The sequence below is a fragment of the Martes martes genome (assembly GCF_963455335.1).
Source record: "Martes martes genome assembly, chromosome: 4".
NCBI lineage: Eukaryota > Metazoa > Chordata > Mammalia > Carnivora > Mustelidae > Martes > Martes martes.
The window spans coordinates 182,526,493-182,547,369 of NC_137891.1; the positions used below are offsets into that span (position 1 = coordinate 182,526,493).

A 20,877-nucleotide genomic window follows, 5' to 3' on the forward strand; every position below is an offset into this window, starting at 1 on the left:
ATATTAAAGGTTCAGTATTTTGTGCCAGAAAAATGTCTCCTGCAAAGATTAAAACAGAACTACAGAAGATAGTCAGAATTTCCTATAGGTTTGTTCACAGAAAATGATGATTCTATTTGGATTTCTCGAAGGAACATGGCTGTGTTGGTCGACAGTGATTTATTTACTCACACATTTGTAGAGAAAAATCTTACTTTGTCCAAAGCATGGAGGATCCACTGAAGAGCCCATCCAGTCTTCTGATGTGGTTGAATCCATTTCCTTGTCCTGTTTACAGTAATCTGCCATCCACGATTCCTTGGTACTTACATACTGGTCTAGAAAGAATTCCCCAAAGATATTAAGTATGGAAATAGAAAAGATTGAGGGTTCAAGTCAAATTAACTTCTGTTTAGCAAAACAAGCTTTTGTTGAATGCCTAACTGCATACTAGGCGCTATGCTGGGTTCTCAGAAAGTCTGTGCCCTGGAGAACTCATGCTCCACTGGAAGAAATCAATCACCGTAAAACTATAATGTGGAAAGAGCTAAAACAAAGACATAAATGAAATGCTACAGGAGCACAGGATAGGGGAAGATTTATCCTGCTTTGGCAGAAGTGGGACAGTACACACCAAGATCCACGGGAATCTTAAGAGATGTGGGGACCTTTGGACCTTAAGAGATGTGGGGACCCCTACTAATGGGGTTAGGAGTGAGGGGACATTCCAGGCCAAGGGAACAGCATACGCAAAGATTTCAAAGACATGAGAGTACACAGTACTTTAGGAAACACCGAATACTTTGCTGTGACTCTGGCCCAACATAGCAAAGCAGCCTAGAAGAGAGAATTAGCTTGTGAAGAGTATGCTATGCCATGCTAAGGGACAGGGTTTGAAGACAGAAAAACCAGTGAGGAGGCTTTTTAAAAAAAAACAAAAAATAAACCACCCATCTCAGGAGGCTGAAATCTAGCTGACGATCTTCAGGAATGGTTTTATGGTTTTGAGAGGAGAAATATAAGGGGAAGGGCAGGTTAACAAAATAATTATGATGTACCACCCCTGGATGGGCCTTTTCTACTAATTAAGGTATGATATTTTTTAGAACAAAAACTATTGGCTTTTGGTTTTCAGTTCCAATAGTTAGCTATATGTAAGATTAATTTCAATACTAAGAGGTCACAGTAATACTTCTGGGTTTCAGCACAGTATTAGGAATAAGGAATTAGAGGTGAAAAGAAAAAAGAAAACAACAACAGCTTTACTAGAGACAAGAATGCCTTTTGGAAGACATTCTGGTGTCTCATGCTCATGAGAAGTAGCAACAAAATTCTCTTGCTCAAAGTAAGTTCTTTACTGTAGCTTTCTAAAACGCTATTCTCAACTTTATCTAAACTTCCAGATGAATACATGATATAGGAAATAATATAGGATCAAAATAATACAGTACAGAAGGATCATGAGATCAATTATCCAGGCAAATTTAATGAATGAAATCTGATCATGTAAGACAGTGGTTTTAAAATTTGGGGATCAATAAACTTATGGTCTCATTTCACTGTACAATCTCTTCATCTTATTCTGACATGGAGTAAGCCAATAGATAGCCTACGAGCCTTGACCACATACAATGAAGAAAGTCCAGATGTGCAGTAGTGTTATCACTCGGATAACTACAGTAGTACCAAAAATCAGGTCATGTAGATCACTAACTCAAACAGTAAGTGTGGGTTCTCATGGCAAAGGCAGGCAATACCTGATTGTATGTGACATTACTCTTCTCTTAGACGACGTAAGCACAAGCATCGAGTGGTTCCAACTCACCACATGGAATCAGGGAACACACATTTCATTGTTTTCAAAGAAACGGTCAGGACACGCACTGCTAGCTTGGCAACCCTTCAGCCCAGTGATTTTCAGAGTCAGGTCAACATGATAACTTGATGGGACACAGGACAGGCAACTTATCCTACTATAAAGACCAGGTCAAAACTGTACCTTCTAAGAATTATTCTGTGTGTGCGTAGCCTGAAAGAAGTGAATCTAAACTCACTCCTAGGACATTTAAGAAAAACCTGTGACCAAGCATCATCAGGGAGAGAGTTCATCCTGAACAGAGAGAGTGTTCTGTTTCCCAAACAGTCTGAGCTCTTGCTTGATCACTGAAAGCATTAATATGGGACCCCAGCTCTGGAGCAATGGGTTGGAAAGAACCATGAGGCCATGTTCGAGTTTATCAGGAAAGCAGCCACGGTGAGTAAGTGGTGTCCAGTGTGGGCCTAGGTATTTGCCAACCCAGGATTAACAGCCTTCTGGACAAGTGACTTATGTACAGAAAGGTACCGATCTTCTAGGGACAACTTTCTCCTCACCAATTAGCACAGAGGTGATGTTGATATCCAAACGGGGTTTGGCCTTGGCTTCCAGCTTCAGTCGAGGAGGATGGAGACGACTAGCTGCCTGTTGTTGCCAGGATACGGAGCATGGCCATGGCTCAATAAATGGCTCCCAGCCTAAAAGAACACAGGAAATAAGACATCTGTTCAGCAGATAGCGAGAGCTTACGGGGGAACACTGTTCACAAATGCTCAGCAAAGACAAACCGTAGCTTAACAGCTTTCTATTTCCAATGTGCTTTCGCAGTGAAAGCACCATCTTCAGCGATAGGTCACCCTACCGACATCTGTGCTGTCTAGAGGACGTGAGTGGAAGGACACATACGGGCCCCACACGCTCTTCCAGAGGTGGGAGGGAGAAGGGCACAGAGGATATGTGCCCTCTTTCTTAAAGAGCAGGCTCGACCTGCTTTTGATCCACTCAAGATGGAGAAAGGAGTCTCGGACTCAGGACAGAAAAGTACTGTCGGCGGCTGAAGTAACCCTTAAACTGGATTCTCCCGCTTACATCACAAATTCATTGGTTGGATAAGTAAGTACAGCATAACTGGATATTCATTAACTTAAGTTTTTCAAATTTCTAATCTTAAAATGTCACTAGTACAAAAGGTATGAAAATGTCTATGTACGGTTTAAAGAACAAAATTACCATAAGCCCCATGCAGCCACTCTTCAGCTTAAGAAATAGAAAACTATACACTCCTTGGAAGGCTCCGAGTGCCATGGTCCCATGTCAGCCCCCTTCCCACCAGCCCCTCCCACCCGACCCCAGGTAAACATCAGCTTGCAGCTTTCATCACTTCCTTGCTCTCCCCTCATAGTTTCAACACACACGCATGTATTTCTTCAAAACGTACTGGTGAGTTTGTCCTACTAGGGATCTTTACATAAATGGAATCTGGCCATACGTGTTCTTCTGCAAGTTTCTGTTTCTGCCCGACAGCGTGCCTCTCTGCTTCACTCATGACCCTGCTACATAGCTGCGGCGCAGTTACTTTCCCCAGTGAACCGTAATCCACGTATGGCTACACTGCAATCTAATTTGTTCTACTGCTGTGAAACATTCCCTCGAGGCCACACTTTATAGCTATGAGGAGGACCACCACCACGAGCAGTCTCCTGCTTGTCTCCGAGCACGCATGGGCCAGAGAGCCTCTGGGGTACAGACCTAGAAGAAGTCTAACGCTCATACTCAACCTTGCTACACGTCAGAGTGTTTTCTAAAGTGGTTGCACCAACTTATAATTCTAATGGCAAGAAGTTAGAGTTCTGTGGCTCACAGCAGCATCACACTTAATTTTTGTCAGGCTGCTGGATGAGAAAAATGGTACCTCTCTGTGGTTTTAAAGACTCAACTTTTCAGGGCACCTGGGTGGCTCAGTTGGTTAAGCGTCTGCCTGTGGCTCAGCTTATGATCTAGGAATCCTGGGATTGAGCCCTGCATCAGGCTACTGGTTTAGCTGGGAGCCTGCTTCTCCCTCCCCCTGTGCTACTCCCCTGCTTGTACTCTCTCTCGCTCTCTCAAAGAAATAAATAAAATCTTTAAAAAAAAAAAAAAGATTCAACATTTCAGGACAGTTCTTTTTTTTAAAGATTTTATTTATTTACCTGTCAGAGAGACAGAAAGAGCGAGCAAGCACAAGCAGGGGGAGCGGCAGGCAGAGGGAGAAGCAGGCTCCTCAATGAGCAGGGAGCCGGACGGACGCGGGACTTGATCCCAAGACCCTGGGACCATGACCTGAGCTGAAGGCAGACGCTTAACCAGCTGAGCCACCCAGGCATCCCAAGACAGCTCATTTTTAACAGTTTTCGAGCTATACTCCATCAGCCACAGATCAGGTGATTGGCCAAGAGGAATCCAATCCAATATATAGCATCGAGTAGGTTCATTCGTTTCCTCGCACCGTTCAGCACTTAGTGACCTGACTGTTCACATAACTGTAAAAGTAAGCAAGATTTGCTCTGGGAAAATACATGAATCTCAGAAAAATGGCTTCCATACGCCCCCATGAGAGGCTCTCTCACCTAGTAAGACTCAGATCAATATTCTAAAGTTAAACTTGCTGAACAGCTGGGAAATCAGAGTGCTAGCACTCTTAGAAAGTGAATCCAGAACAAGGAGAGAAAAACGCCAACTAACGTACAAAAGGAATTGCCGCACTTGCTCTAGAACCATCTGCAGCAGCAGCACAATTAATGATGCTTCTGTCTCGACGAAATCAGAGGGAGCGGGCACTCTGAGGCCGAAGCCCTGGGCTGTGCAGCTCTACTCTGCCCACACCTACTAAGCACTCCCTTACGGCAGAGAACTTCACACTCAAACTGCTCAGCCCTGGTTTCCCCCACTTCCTGAATGTCCGTGTATATGGGCCCTTACCTTGATCCTCCCAGCCGAAGGAAAGAAACCTAAAAACGCTCTGCAGTATTACCCAGGTTCTATGTCTCCAGAAGGACTGCCTGCTCTGATCAGCTGTGTTTTGCGGCACATTATACACGATCCCGGACTCAGGGTGCCTCTAATGGAAAAGGTCCAGCAAGAAGGAAGGATGCTTGCAGTGTAAAATGCTTGCGGGCAGAAATCTCCCTTGAAATCTAGCTTCCATCAGGGCCAGACAAATGATCCTTCGCTCCTGAGCCATTCCCTGTTCTAGAAGGAGCCAAACTCCAGCCTCAAATAGAATTAACTAGAAAAACTTCTTTGTATATAACTCAGTTGCAATGTATCAGATATGTCAGAAAGAAGAAAAATCTCGATCTTGTGTGCCTAGTTAGTCTCCTGTGTTTCACCTTTCCCTACTCGGCCCTGCCCCCTTTCCCTCAGGCAAAATTTAGGTAGAAATAGGCTCAGGCACATACTGAAGTGTGGGTTTTAAGCCCCACGATCACACATGCGCAGGGACTGACCTGACAGGGCGCGGTTGTAATAATCTCCGGAGAGGGTGAAGTGGGCGTAGCCTTCGGGGCTAGCTCGTGCCTGCTGCAGGAAGGTCACACCTGCAAAGAAAGCACACCTTACAGCAGTCGTGGGGCAAGAGCAACCAGAGCGAACCTTCTCAGACGAAGTTTCAGTGCAGAGATGGATGGACATTAAACCGAGCTGATACCGATGACCTCATAGGAAAGCGCGCGAAATCTTGATATTTTGTTCATCATGGGCTTCCTGTATAAATTCTGATTTTTCGTTTTAAAGATTTTATTTATTTTTCTGACAGAGATCACAAGTAGGCAGAGCAGCAGGCAGAGAGAGGAAGGGAAGCAGGCTCCCTGCTGAGCAGAGAGTCCAATGTGGGGCTCGATCCCAAGACCCTGAGATCACAACCTGAGCTGAAGACAGAGGCTTAACCCACTGAGCCACCCAGGCGCCCCTGATTTTTTTTTTTAACACTGTGTGAAAACGTTATTTGTCAGGGAGCCTGGGTGGCTCAGTCCTTAAGCGTCTGTCTTCGGCTCAGGTCATGCTCCCAGGGTCCTGGGATCGAGCACTGCATCGGGCTCCCTGCTCGGGGGAAACCTGCTTCTCCCTCTGCCCACTCCCCTGCTTATAGTCTCTCTCTCACTGTCTCTCTATCAAATAAATAAAATCTTTTTTTTTTAAATGTTATTTGTCCTAATTCCTGAGTTTCTGTCACCCCTTGCAATGTTGTGGCTTAGGCAAAGGCTTCCTCTGCCTCCTTCCTGTCCCTGCCCACCCCCAGCACCCAGGTATCTCTGTGTATCTCAAGTCTGCAGGAACATAAAAAACCTACTTCGTCCTGAATACCTAAAAATCAGAAGGCAGACTGGTAAGAGCAGTTATGTCCTGACAAAGATTAGCTCAAAATTTTAAGATTACCACAGAAAAATAAGAAGTAATTATTCCCTGCAGAAAAGATACTCCATCAGAATCCCAGCTATCACTCTCAGTCATGTGGCCCTTGTAGGGCCTTGGAGCACAGGGAAAAGGAAGCCTCTCCCGTGTACAAAAGGTCCAACTCAATCGCTAGTTGGAATTTTCCTTGAAGGAAAAAGATGCTGGCAAGGTCAAAACAGCAGAAAATTGAAAGTAAACCCAGTGGTGAGGTTTTCATGGACTCTCCACCGAAGCCCCATCTAACACTGCCTGTGATGACACGGTCAAGGAGGAGGTCCTTGTCCCCTCGTCCCCTGCTGCTACTGAAGGACAGCTCTCAGCGCCCTATGGGGGACACTGTGAGATGAACTTTCTGGTAAGACTCCGTGTGCTTTCTTTTCAAACATACACAGGGCAGAGCATTTTCTGAGCTTATCTTTTAAGTGCCTCCAATAACAGGGCTCACTGCAGGCTTTACATACATAAAAAGATAAACAAAATGGAGACATCAGGAATTATTTAGCTAGAGCTGTTAATAGAACAGAAATTTCATCAATGACAATGTCTATTATTCCCAAACTAGAGGCTGAAGGCCACATATGGCAAATAAATACATATCTCTTTAAAATATAAATAATGAAAAACAGATGTAAAACCATTATCTGAATTTCACCCATACTGTTAAGTGGGGAGCATGAATATCACACACACACACACACACACACACACACACTCGCACACACGACGGGCCCCAAATAACTCGGCAATGACGGCAAATCTTCAAGATGAGCCTGAACGTCAGGAAAGCACTCACGGGAAAAGGTGAGCTCAGCCAGAGGGACGTCACAATCCATGCAGTCGTCGATGAAGCAGATGCACACGCTCTCGGCTTTCACCTCCACCCCGGAGATCAGCCGCGCCGCCACGGGCCCCTGGCTCTCGCGGCCACTCGAAGCCACGGAGAGAGACTTCAGAGGCTCGGCATTCTTAAACAACCAACTTGCCGCCTTTTTCAGCTGGCCTTCAAGAAAATTTAAAGGCCATCAGTTCAGCCAGCTTGCACAGCAACTCGAGCAGCTCATTGAGGAACCGTTTTTAGGGACCTACTGGACAGCCCAAGAGAATCCTGCTCCCCAGATGTACCTACTCTCAGACTTAGAAAAGAAGAAAAAAAAAAACTAGCATAGGAATTCTATCTCTAGGCAAATAGAACGCAGCCCCCTCGCACACCTTCCACTCAAGTCCACCACCCTTCATGATCTGGTTCAAAATGCCTCCAGGAGCCATCCCTCCTCTACTATGACATCTATCGGAGGAGAAGAGAGGAGAGGAAAAGACAGGACCCAAATTCTAGATGTCACTCAGTAGGGAAGTATGTAATCTTCACTGTGTAGTTTTGCCTGTACTGATGTGCTACTTTGTGACTGTTCTCAAATGACCTTGTCTTCTCCACCAATCAGTAATTCCTTGAGAACAAAGAGCAATGAGAAGGGCATGTGTGTAATATCACTGTTAAAATACCAGCCACTCCCATCCCCAACACTGCCAGATCGCTAAAGCTATAAAGGAAAGGAAATCAATGCAACCCCGTATCCAAAAATGACTAGAAGCCAATACACGGCGCAGGGGTAACTGGTTAAGGGCATGTGCTCTAGAAGGTGGCCTGGCTTCTGATTCCAGGACCTAGAAGACGCTGGATCTTGGGCAAGTTACTTGGTGTCTGTGCCCAACAGCACATACTCACAGGGCTGCCACAAGGAGGAACCAGACAAGTCCATGTAAAGTTCTCCTCTGAGCAGAGCCTGGCACGTATCAAAGGTTCTACTGATAGTAGTTGCTGTTATCGTTTTTGTGATGGAAGGAATAATACCTTAGCTACTAAAGAAATAAAAATTAATAAAAATCAAAAACGCTCTTAGAAATTAAAAAGAAATGTTGTGTTAAAGAAGAAAAATAGAAAATGTAAACACTTGGGGGCATTAAGTTAATTTAACGAACAGTGACGTCTAGGTGAAAACAAAGCAAAGGAATGCAAGATAACTAGATCTGCCTTCCTTTTTTTTCAGAAGGAAAAAAGTAATAGTTATTGTGAACAACTGTGCTGTAAGACCAGCATTTTCACACCGAATTGGCTGGAGTTCGGCCTGGTACAACGTTTTAGAAAAAGATTTGTCAAATGGAATAAAAAGTCTGAAAAACATAGTTACACCCTTTGATCCAGTATTTATTCTACAAGGTCTCCCTATAAGGAAGTACTAAAAGATACAGACTGAAGTTCATACCAAAAAAATATTTATTACAGAACTGTGTACAATATTTAAAGAATGAAAAACAAAGAAGAGTTAAATTAAAATGTATCATTAGGTGAGCCTGGTGGTGGGTATCAAAGAGGGCGCGCATATGGCATGGAGCGCTGGGTACAGCATAAACAATGAATCTTGGAACACCGAAAAAATAAAATTATATTAAAAAATAAAAATAAAAATAAAATATATCAGGGCACCTGGGTGGCTCAGTGGGTTAAAGCCTCTGCCTTAAGCTTAGGTCGTGATCTCAGGGTCCTGGGATCGAGCCCCACGTCGGGCTCTCTACTCGGCAGGGAGCCTGTTTCCCCTTTTCTCTTTGCCTTCTTCTCTGCCTACTTGTGATCTCTGTCTGTCAAATAAATAACATTTTTTAAAAATCTTAAAAAAAAGGGGCGCCTGGCTGGCTCAGTGGGTTGGGCCTCTGCCTTCAGCTCAGGTCATGACCTCAGGGTCCTGGGATCGAGCCCCATATCGGGCTCTCTGCTCGGCGGGGAGCCTGCTTCCCTCTCTCTCTCTCTCTCTCTCTGCCTGCCTCTCTGCCTACTTGTGATCTCTCTCTGTGTCAAATAAATAAATAAAATCTTAAAAAAAAATTTTTTTTTAAATAAAAAAAATTAAAAAAAATCTTAAAAAAAAAAAGAAGTAGAGAAACGTACATATAAGCACAGACGAGAAAAAAATGCAGCTTTTGCTTTACCTTCCTGTTTTAAGAAAAATGGCAACACAGAGGAAGGTGGGAAGGGATTCAGCTGCAGTAGAAAGAACACAGGCAGGCTTGGCTTTCCGTGCATCTTAGCCCCCACTAACAGGTGACCTCAGACCAGTTTACGTATCTGAGCCAGTTTCCTTACCTGAAGCAGGGACAGTGATGTCCACCTCGAAGGGCTATGAAGATGCCACAAGAAAACCCAGGATGAGGCACATGGGAGCTCAGCAGCCCTGACTATCCGCATCAGCACCATTACCACGACTGCCAGCAGCACTGGCTACCAACATCAGAGCACATGCTGTGTGCCAGGCACTTTCCCGTGGTGCTCTGGAGACACTGCCTGTTTACACCGAACCTCCAAGGGAAGTCCTCCTATCCTCTTTTTCCAGATAAGGAAGCACTGGTACAGACAGGCTAAGAGACTTGTCCGAATCACCAGTAAGTAATCAAAACAGCAGCACAGTACAGACCAGAAGCATCGGCTCCAGAGCCCAAGTTCTCATCCACTATGAAATACTGCTGCTGTCCAAGATCATGTTCAGCTCACAGAAAACCATGGAGGGGAGTCAAAATACAGTCCAGCTCTCTCGGTTACCTTGTGTGTATGGGGGGGATGGGACAGGAAGCAAGCATATTATCAAAATGAACAAGAAGAATGGAAACCCTGGTCCAAATACCTTGGCACACGAACAGGGCTTTGCGGCAATCATCCATGCTGAATCCCAGCTCCTGCAGTCTAGCCAGCTGTAACTCTAGGAAAAAAAGTATATGATTTTCATAAATAATTTTAGAGAAATGAGTCCACTCACCAATTAAAGAAAAAAGAAATTCAGAAGCTGGTGGCTAAAACACTGTTTCTCTAGGCAAAAATGGGCTCCAGGCGCGCCCAGGTGGCTCAGTGGGTTAAGCCTCTGCCTTCAGCTCATATCATGATCTCAGGGTCCTGGGATAGAGCTCCGCACTGGGCTCTCTGCTCAGCACAGAGACTGCTTCCCCTTCTCTCTGTACCTGCCTCTCTGCCTACTTGTGATCTCTCTCTCTGTGTCAAATAAATAAAATCTAAAAAAAAAAAAAAAATGGGCTCCGACCTAGAGACTTACCAAAGTGCACCCTGAAATTCTTAAGAGTCTTTTCCCTATACTGATTGTGTTCATAAAGGTTTAGAACTGAAATTTAGTATCATCCACACAACAATGGAGGAAAACTCAATGTTTAAAACTAACCCCTGGCATTATTCACACAGCTCTGGAAGAAGTGGTGAAAGGAAAGCTAGTGTAGGTTACAGCAGTCGGTTTGGGGTGTTGTATTTGTTCTTAAATTTTTTAAAAATTACAGCATCATACTTATAATTACACTTAATGACATACAATTATACTCCGAACAATTTAATTGTGCAAAAGACAATCTGAACAGTTAACCGGAAGGGGAGCTATTAGGCGGACTGAGTTGGGTTTCACAATTCAACACCTACCCAAGACAGGATCTAGGGTGTGTCTCGAACCTTCTCTCATCTCCTCTCCAGCCCGAGTCCCGCCGGGAAGGGAACTGCTAACAGAGCTGGTCTCCAGGGCCACTGGATCCGGCGCTGCAGCACTGGCTTGCTCTGGGATGGATTTTGCAATGGCAAGAAACAGCTGAACATCGTTGTAGGAGAGTCGGATATCCAGGGCTTGTAACTGAATCTAACAAAATTGAGAAGGCGGCAGTTTTTTCAAGTTGAATTTGCTTTTACGCCCACACCTCTCACATGTATGTCTCGCTCCCAACTCAAGTTCTAGAAGTTCCACAGACACCACATTAATTTTTCATTTTGAAGACTGGGAAGATCTTAAAATTAAGCATGAAGGGCCATAAGGTAAGATGTCTGTGCTATGAGGTTGAAATGTTCACAAAACTGCACCAAATAGAAAATAAAAGGCTAGGAAATCTACCACAGCAACGAATATTTCAGTTGGACAATTTTCTTACAAGGAGATTAATCATCAAAGCAGAGAATCAGAGAACAGCTCGGGCAGGGATGGGCGGGGGGTGGGGGGGGGGATCAGCAGCATTCTGTGAACCCATTTTGCTTTGACTGATTTAATCTTTTTAAATCCTGAAACCAACTGACCACTCAACAAAAATTACCTCTTCTTTCTCCAAACATAACCTTAAATGAGTCCAGTGTCACACTAGCATTTTCCCACATCCAGCCTCCCTCCCACATCAACAATACAGCGGCCAGCGGTAAGCGACGCAGACACCAGCACAAGGCCACTTAAAACTGGGGTAACTGCTGGAACGTCTGGGGGTGGCACCTGGTTGATTACGTATTTTGTCTTCAAAGATAAAAAACTAACAGGGCTTTTCTCTCCCTTTCAATCTCCCATGGTTCCAATGGATTAACTGTTCCTCCTCGGCCAAAGAAATAAAACACCAAATTCTTCTGTCTTCTTTGCCCGGCTTCACCTTGACCGGGCATCATCCTCCATGCTCCTGTATGCACGTCTTTGCTCTGGGGAGACCTCCCTCTGTCTTGTGCTGGCTGGGCCCCTTCGCCCCCGACCTAGCTACTTCCTAACGTGGACTATTCTCCTCCCCTGTCTACTGACATCCTGTCCCTACCTTCGGTTCCACCCACAATCCACACTCCTCCCTCTGTTGTGGTCTGCGTTCTGCCAACTTTCACAGAACTTCAATGTGATACCAGATAATGAACAGGTCTTTTATTCTCCACAAGACTCAAAGACTTTCTAGAACAGAGACAATGTCATATTTCTTTTGTAATTGCCAAAGTGATAAAAACATTGTTGAGTTGAGCTGGGTAAATACGTCGCGTTCAGGCACAGGGCAGTGTTTGAGAGTGTATCGATGTGTCTACAGATTTTTTATCATTACCTCTAAGATCGGTGGGAAATCTTCACTATTGAATGCATCCATCAATCCCGAACTATTCTGGTAAGAAGAGTTCCCCACGAGCTCCACTTGAATTTGAACTGGATCAACAATTGAAAGAGCCGTCTCGTGCTCATTCCCTAGTCGGCATGAAAACACCTAGAGAATGAAACGCAGTGTAGGAAGAATTAATGTCTGATTTAGAAGAGTCTAAGCATCAGCAGGAAAAAACCCACTTTCTCGGTAGCAATCGACCCCGTGTTATCAAAAGATCCATAACAACTGGTGAAATATATATTGTCAAGGGGGGGGGCCGGCATTCTTGCCCACAGCCGAAAGTGTGGTCAGTGGTCCTCCCCCACTTATAAAAGGCAGTTCACTGTCACATGGCAAAAGGTCCAAAAATCTCACACATACCCTTTGATTCAATAATCCTACATCTTTCTAGGAACTAGCTTATGGAAATAATGCAAAAGACAGAAAAAAAAAAATCACTGAACCATTATTTAATAGTTAATAAAAAAAATTCAGAGCAGCCCAGGTTATATCACATTTACTCAATGGACCCTTTTATCATCATTTAAAAGAGATAATTAAAAAGACCACATGGAAAGTAGGCAAATAGTTACAACATGGGCTATGTGGACAAGCAGTGCAATCAAAATAATATTACACCATGACCTTAAGGAAAGAAACACATCAAAATGCCAACAGAGAGTCCAGACAAAGGGATGAGTAATTTTCTCTGCCCCTCCCTCAATTTGATGTAATATAATTGTTACTTTCATAATTGAAAATAAACACATTAATTATTGAAGCTGGGTGATAGGCTATATAGGGGCTCATTAGAGTAATCTGTTTACTTGTGTATGTTTGAAAAGTCCCATAATAAAAAGTTTAACAATAAACGTATTTATGGAGAGAGAGAAGGGAGAGAAGACTCCCATTCTAGGACGGAATTATCTTTGTACTTCAAGAACAGTACGGAAGACCAAAATCTATGACGAACTTATCAAACTCAATACCCCAAAAAACAAATAATCCAGTTAAGAAATGGGCAGAGGATATAAAGACATTTTTCCAAAGAAGACATCCAGATGGCTAAAAGACATGAAAAGATGCTCAACATCACTCATCATCAGGGAAATATAAATCAAAACCTCAATGAGATACTATCACACACCTGTCAGAATGGCTAAAAGTAACATGTGGAGGAAGGGGAACCCTGCTGCTTTGTTGGTGGGAATGCAAACTGGTGCAGTCACTCTGGAAAATAGTATGGAGGTTCCTCAAAAAATTAAAAATAGAACTACCCTACGGTCCAGCAATTATACTAAGTATTTGCCTGAAGGATATAAAAACATAAATTCAAAGGGGTACATGTTCACAGCAGCAGCACTATCAACAATAGCCAGGGGCGTCTGGGTGCCTTAGTCGGTTGGGTAGCGGACTCTTGATTTTGACTCAGTCATGGTCTCGGGGTCCTGGGATCAAGCCCCGAATCAGCCTCCACATTCAGCATGGAGTCAGCTTGAGGAGTCTCTCTCTCCCCCTGCCCCTCCCCCTGCTCATTCTCTCTCTCAATAAATCTTAAAAAAAAAAAAAAATATGGGAACAGCCCAACTGTCCATTGACTGGTGAATGGGTAAAGAAAATGTGATATATATAGATATATAGATCTTGATCTGTATATATTTATAATGGAATATTACTCAGCCATCAAAAAGAATGAAACCTTGTGGTTTGCAACAACATGGATGGAGCTAGAGTGTACTATGCTAAGTGAAGAAAAACAAATACTATATGATCTCACTCGTATGTAGAATTTAAAAAACAAAACAGAGGAATATATGGGAAGAGGAAGAGAGACGGGAACAAACCATAAGAGACTCTTAACCATAGAGAACAAACGGAGGGTTGATGGAAGGAGGTGGGTTGGGGAGGGGCTGGATGGGGGAGGGGCATTAAGGAGGTACTTGGTTTGATGAGCACTGGGTGTTGTGTGTAAGTGATGAACCATTGAATTCTATTCCTGAAACCAATATTACACTGTGTATTAACTAAGTAGAGTTTAAACAAAATTTTGGGAAAAAAGAAAGGAAAAAAGAACAGTATAGAAGAAAGCATTCATGTTGCTCTCCCTTCTTCCCCTTTGTGGGGGGATGGAGGGCATTTTCTAGTGCTGAAAATATGTGAAACCAAGCTCCTTTACCATAGTCAAAATCAACTCATTTGGCTTCCTTTATAAATTCTGCCCCAGTGATGGACCAAGGCGGGGGCGGGGGGGGGGGAGGGCCCGCGAGGCAGGGGGAGGGGTCTTAAAATTCAGATCCAATTGTGCTGCCTGAGGAACAAGACTGAAAGGAATTTCCAGGAATCTCAAATAATATAGTTTCTCTAAGACTTAGAGCAAAAGAAGTTTCATTTTCCTTTTTTCTTCAGGGCCTTCTGCTACACAAAACTCAATTGTCCCTGACAGTTCATTAATCAATCACCAACATTTTCCATTCAAAGCTAGTACTGGAGAGGCTGGGAAAGGACGACAATTTCATGATCAGCTCACATCACACCAGCACGTAAATCCTTCCCCTCAAACTGAGGTTTCTTGACATGAGAGAAATAAGTAATCAAGAAGTGAAATCTCTACAGGTCATAGTCAGCTATATCTGATGCGAGAGAAAAAAAAAGTGCCATATGCTGCTGACAGTGAAAAAAGTTTTGTTCATTCAACCTCTGAAATACGACTGGAAAGAATAGGGCACGAAAAGTTCAATCATAAAGGGAATGATGAGTAACCTGGACCGAATATTCTAATATTATAACAAGAGGAACGTCAGCAGAGATCAGTGGATTAAGAACACTTGATAGAAATAATAATCTGCCTCATTTCTCCTTCCCTCTCCACGGCCCCTGACCTTAAAAGAAACAAAGCAGTTTTTACTCAATATTGCATCATGTAATTTTCAGGCTACAGAAGGCCACTCCAACGCCAAGTATCTCCTTCATGAGATTAAATTACAGCCTCAAGCAGCACTATGAGAGACTCACTCCGCTGGGTTAGGCATGCCTCTCCAGAGATATCCTTCTACAGATGAGATATTCCTGAAAGGATAATGCATCAAATCCTTCACAGCTCGTATAAACAAGTTTCCAAGACCACAAAGCCCTAGGTCTTCACAGAGATGACAATTCAATGCCAGGAAGGGGACGCAGGGAAATGAGGACCCCTTGCCCACCCTGACTAATTTCTCCAGGGCTAGACGCATTGCCATTGAAGGCACAGCAGGGGCCTGCAGAGTACTGGGGACTGGAAGAGTCTCGCTGAACTTCTCGAGGAAGGGACTATGTCAGACCCAGAAGTCCCGTCTCTCAGCATTTTTTACAGCCTGACACTGGAGGACTGACTGCACATATAAGGATAACCTGGGAGATCTGAGGACAAACCAAAGAGAGCGGGGCCAGAGAGCACCAGCTCCATCAATGGTTTCCCCTAATGAAAGCCGAGCAGGTAAAATTCTCTTCCAAATGCTTTTTTCTTAAGCCAAACATTGAGTGTTTTGATCGACACATAGACTTCTTACCTCGATGCCAAACAAACTCCCTGAAAAGGGGCGATCGACAAATCGGGGCTTATAGGTGAGCACTGTGGTGCCTTTGAGAATAATGGCATTGGTATCGAAGCAGGACACATCTTCAACGACCACAAACTCCGTGCCTGGAAAGGACAGCATTGTCAACCAAGCCAAAGTTGGGAAGCTGGAAAACACCACGCTGCTGCAAACTAGGCAATGCATTTACACTGGGGGGTGGGGGGACGGATTAGCCAGCAAGACTTGCTCTCCAGGATGTTTGTCGACACTTGGCTTTACCGCCAGCCTGAACAAATTCTCTGTATCTGGCCAGGCACACCTGAGCCAAAACAGCACTGCCCAGGCAGAAAGGACTGGGATGCAGTTTCTCTTCTCTCTTTAGAATGTATTTTTTTAAGGGGGCACCTGGGTGGCTAGGTTGGTTAAGCATCTGCCTTCCACTCAGGTCATGATCTCAGGGTTCTAGGATAGAGTCCCACATCAGGCTCCCTGCTCTCCCTCTGCTCCTCCCCTCACACTTCCCCCCCTTGTGCTCTGGCTTGCTCACTCTCTCTCTCTCAAATGAATAATTTAAAAAAAAAAAATCTGTAGAATGTATTTTTAAGTTAAGTCTCCTGGGAGGACTATGAGATATTCAGAAGCCCGGGATATCACCCCTTCTCCAAGCAATGGCCTATTTTAAAAACCCAGAAATAGACACACGTCCTCATGCTGGTTGGGCAGTGGGAGGCACGGCATCATCTACATAGCTGTTCAAGTGGTTTACAAAGAACATACACTAATTTAACGTAGATTTTTTTGAAATCACTAAATATAGACAGTTTCCTACTCATTTGTACATGGCAAATTTACTTTTCATTTTCATCAAACCCCTTGTTTAGACTGAACTTTGGAAACTAAATCTGTTTTGAGTGCACTGTGCTGGCCGACTTCTTCCAAATCCCTGAGCGGTAGTTGGGCTATGTCAGCAACACGACAGTAGATCCACAAATACATACGGATCTACCAGGAGAGTTCGCTAGTTAACAAAAACCACAGGAAATCTGTTTGTAAAGGGACATATTCTTTTTGCAAAGAAAATAATGATCCCCTCACTTATTTATCCTGCAATTTTCACACATCAGATTTGCCTGAACTCAGTAAGGCACATCTGCTGGAGCACTAAAGACCAAACAGAAAACTGAAGCCAGAGTTAACACTCGGGGAAAAGACCAGTGGCCAGGCAGCGCTCAAGCTGGGCAAGAGCCATGGGCCGGTGGAGCCGAGCGCCCAGAACCCTGCAGCCTTGAATGGGAGCCCGCAGTTCACAGCAGAAAATGAAGGTCAAGAATTCCGACCCTCGTTGGTCTGCAAATGTGTACGTGCTCACATCAAGATACAGAGATGACAGAAAAATCGTCCTAGAAGACACATATTGAGCCTACCATTCAGACTGAGAATCAGTGACTCACACCTACAACACACCTACGACAACAGGCTCACCTGTTACGTTGACCTTGACCTCCAGGTGCCTTTCAGTGGACACAGGAAGGGAAGACCGCTTGGTAACTACTCCACTTTTCACAGTTTTGGGAACTACAGCAGATTCGCTGCTAGCGTTACGGTGGCGAGAAGAAGTAACATGAGTCTGTTTCTTAATATCGCTGGGAGTGTGAAGAAAATCATGGACTAGCAGGAGCCAGTCAAAGATGAGGAACACGCGCAGATTGTTGAGAACTACCGTAAAACAGGACGAGTCCTTCGTAGATCTGCAAGGAAAAAGATTTAACAAAAAAATAAAACAGGAAAGGAGAAATGTATTTTATTAACTTGCAAGTATATTACTCAGCTTGGGCAGGTGTTTTTCCAGTATTTTTTAAATTGACCGCTCTGGGTATCAGTAAACTCTGAACACTGGTCTAATAAGATACTTGGTGTGTATTTTCAAAAGCTCATCACATTTTTATGCTGTAAGAAAGCAGTATAGTGTCCTCCAGCGGTTCTTAACCAGGAGTGATTTTGTCCCACAGGAGATGTCTGGCAACGTCTGGAGGCGTCTGTGTTTGTCACAACGCAAGGCAGGGGTGTGGCTCGCTATGGGCATCTAGAGTGCAGAGGGCAGGGATAATACTAAACATCCCACAACAGACAGGACAGCCCTACAACCAGAAGTCTCTAACCTAAAACGTCAATAGTGCCGAAGCCGAGAAATCCCGGTGCAGTAGAAAGAGCACAGACTCAAATCCAGTCACTTACAAGCTGTGTTATCTTGGATAAGTCACCTACCTTCTCTGAGCCTGTTTCCTCAGTTATAAAATGAGAAACATGAACAGGGTAAAAGACAAAGCACCAGGCACATAACAGGTGTGTGTTCGGTAAATGTCAGTTCCTTCCCTACAGGCTATTTCGAGAAGATCACTGAGGCACCCTTTCTTTGATGTTTGGGATCACTTCTTTACAAACATCAAATGTACACAATAGTACTAATTCGCCAACTGGACCCGACCAGACAGCCCAGATCTTTAGCCTGAGAAGGAGGACAAATAAAATGACATTTATATGTGGGCATAACCCCAAGCACCCAAAAGTGGAGTTGGGGGAGGGGGAGAGACAATACCGGTTTTGTAGGCCCGATTACCCCGAATTCTCTATTTGAGGTGAAAACCCATGGAGGACCCCAAGCCTAGTCTCAAACCCTGGTGTGGCCCTACCAGAATATGAGTGGGCAGAGATGGGTGGGACAGAAGGAAAGTGGGCTCAGGATACCTTTATATGGTTTTCTGGGTTGAACTTTGTTCTGTGAGCCCCGAAGTGACTCTGGGGCTCCAGCTACTACACGTACGTACCTGGCTACCTCCCCCAAAAGGGGCTCCTATTCAGCAAAAACTGATTCTGAGATGTTTTTAAGTCTGGCCTCTCTAGTCTCTTGTTTCTCCTAAACCTGGCTCACTGCCTCTGCAGAAAGGGCACAGTGAGGCATGTCTCCCTCATACAGACACAGCATTTTTCACAGAAACACTTTACTCTTTTGTATTAGAGAAAAAATGTTGCCCTCGGTAAAAATGTTTCCACCCCATTTTGAACATAGATCGTCAGAGTTATGCACTAACTGAAAAGTCAAAGTATGCCTGATACCCTTTTCTGGAAAATATTTCAAGCCTTTAAACACTGTGAAGTGATTTATATTTGACACACAAAATCCCAACAGAAGAGCAATTCTTCTGGAGACACAGAAAGCGTTCAAAAGTTCCAATCAAGAGAACATGTTAACCCCCTCTCCCTCACAATGGTATTTCTGTTCACAAGAACCAAGGTGAGACTTTACTCTTTGGCTCCCAGAAATTATACACCTCCAGTATATACACAGAGTGATATTCCAAGGCTCCTTGTGTATTAAAAATACGATCGATGAGACAACTAGCTGACAGATTAGGAAGCTAGAGCAATAATAATAGAGCAAACCCAAAAAGAAATTGTTTCTGCAGAAGGACCAAATATATGGAAGCCTCCTGCTCAAATAAACATCTTCAAACAAAAGAACCGCAAATCACAGCCAGCCTCGTATCTGACTGCAATCAGCCAGGTCACGAGACACGCAGTGGCCACACCTGAGGACTGTCAGAAGCGACATGGGCGCTGCGATCAGAGGCCCCGGTGTGAGTCCTGAGCATGTCCTTCACCCACCGCCTGACCTTGGAGAGGCGTTCAGTGCCCTCCTAGCTTCTATTGCTGCCACTATAAAACTGGGCAGAAGGCACCCACCCGCTCTGCAGACCTGCCGGGAGGATTTAAGTATCAAAGAAAGGAGAGTGCATGGCTCGTGGTAAGGCCCACAGTTAGAGGCAATGAGCACTCTCATTTCAGAACATCCAAAAAGTTCAGGCAAAGATCTGACCATCTACTTTGCTAGACTTCCTAAAGGCATGTGGAGAATGACCATGACCTCTCCCTAAAAGAAATCTCAACCCTGAGAATTCACCACGCAGCACACTGAAGTATCAGGTACATTCAAGCATAGGCAGACAAGAATAATCTTCATCTTTTTTTTGCCCATGAAGTTTTTCCCAGCCCTTTCACTTACTAGTTCGTAGGTACGGCCTATCTGATAACATTAAGCACTAATAGAATAGAACTGACATTTCTTCCAAAGGTCTCCTTTTGGATTTGCATTGGAGGATTTTAGATCAAACCTAATTTTTCACGGTTTTCCGGCCTATTCCCACCTTAGCCATAAAACCTCACAGCGGTATATTGTATATAACACCCGCTACCTCGGTAATAACAATAAGAACTACCATCTGGGCCAAGCAACAGGCCAGCGTTACTTTTTTAATTACTGCCTCCACTGTGTGAGGTGGGCACACTCATCCCCTTCTACCCTCTAGAGGAGAAAACTGCAGGTCAAAGTAGTTGAACTGGTCCTAGGACACATAGCTAAAAGGTGGTAGATCGAGATTTTAAGCCCACATCGGTACAATTCCAAAACATACACTCATTATATGCACACCGCTTCCTAGCCTAATACCAGAAAGAAAAACATAATCTAGTTCAAAGAGGCCCCGTTTAAATGGAGAAGTAGGTTAGCAAACGTGCATAGACAAAGCAATAATTCAAGTCAAAACCACCTTCCTGCCTATAATTTCTACAAACCAAACATCTTCTTTCCCCTTAAACAAGAATCATTTCTTCCTTCCTCTGTTTGCTCTACATACTAGAACAGTCCACAGAGAGATTGAGTTTAAGACTCCGGTCTAATTCTAAACTTTTTTTTTAAGGCAACAGAGACATCTTTTGGCCAATACAGGCAACTGCAAGGTGACAGGAGCACTGAGTTACTGCGCTGTGAGCGGCGCTGGAGAGCCGTTTTCTATTTATCTTTCCAGTGACTCCTCAGTCCTGTGACGTTCTAAAGCCGACAGAGCCTTGGCCCACTGGCCACAAAAAGAAGTTTCTTGATAAAGAAATGCAAAGTCAGGGTCTGGATCCACTACCTGAAATGCAGTTCCATCTGGATGGATCCCTGGGTGGTGCTGCTGGTCCGGGAAGGCTGAAAAATACAGCTGAATACATTTGTCAGGCCAGCGCTGGCCTTCTGCCCGGCATAGCGGGTGTCAAAAGCCATCATGGAATGGGAAACCAAGTTAATGGACTTGGTTTGGTTGGAAAAGCTTTCATAGAGCAATTTACATTTCTTGAAGTCGAATCTAAAAGGGA

At 44.2% G+C, this 20,877-nt stretch overlaps 1 protein-coding gene across 1 annotated transcript in view; it reads right to left on the minus strand.

The window, feature by feature from the left end:
- Positions 1-20,877, minus strand: part of VPS13D (vacuolar protein sorting 13 homolog D) — a 254,821-nt gene that overhangs the window by 161,975 nt on the left and 71,969 nt on the right. Inside the window, exons 30-39 of the mRNA XM_080800390.1 lie at positions 20,655-20,867; positions 17,167-17,432; positions 15,676-15,809; positions 12,098-12,253; positions 10,692-10,902; positions 9,898-9,972; positions 7,020-7,226; positions 5,281-5,370; positions 2,353-2,493; positions 195-317 (exon numbers count right to left, since the gene is read on the minus strand). Coding sequence (XP_080656516.1) covers positions 195-317; positions 2,353-2,493; positions 5,281-5,370; positions 7,020-7,226; positions 9,898-9,972; positions 10,692-10,902; positions 12,098-12,253; positions 15,676-15,809; positions 17,167-17,432; positions 20,655-20,867 — 1,616 coding nt within the window. The remainder of the gene's footprint in view (positions 1-194; positions 318-2,352; positions 2,494-5,280; positions 5,371-7,019; positions 7,227-9,897; positions 9,973-10,691; positions 10,903-12,097; positions 12,254-15,675; positions 15,810-17,166; positions 17,433-20,654; positions 20,868-20,877) is intronic.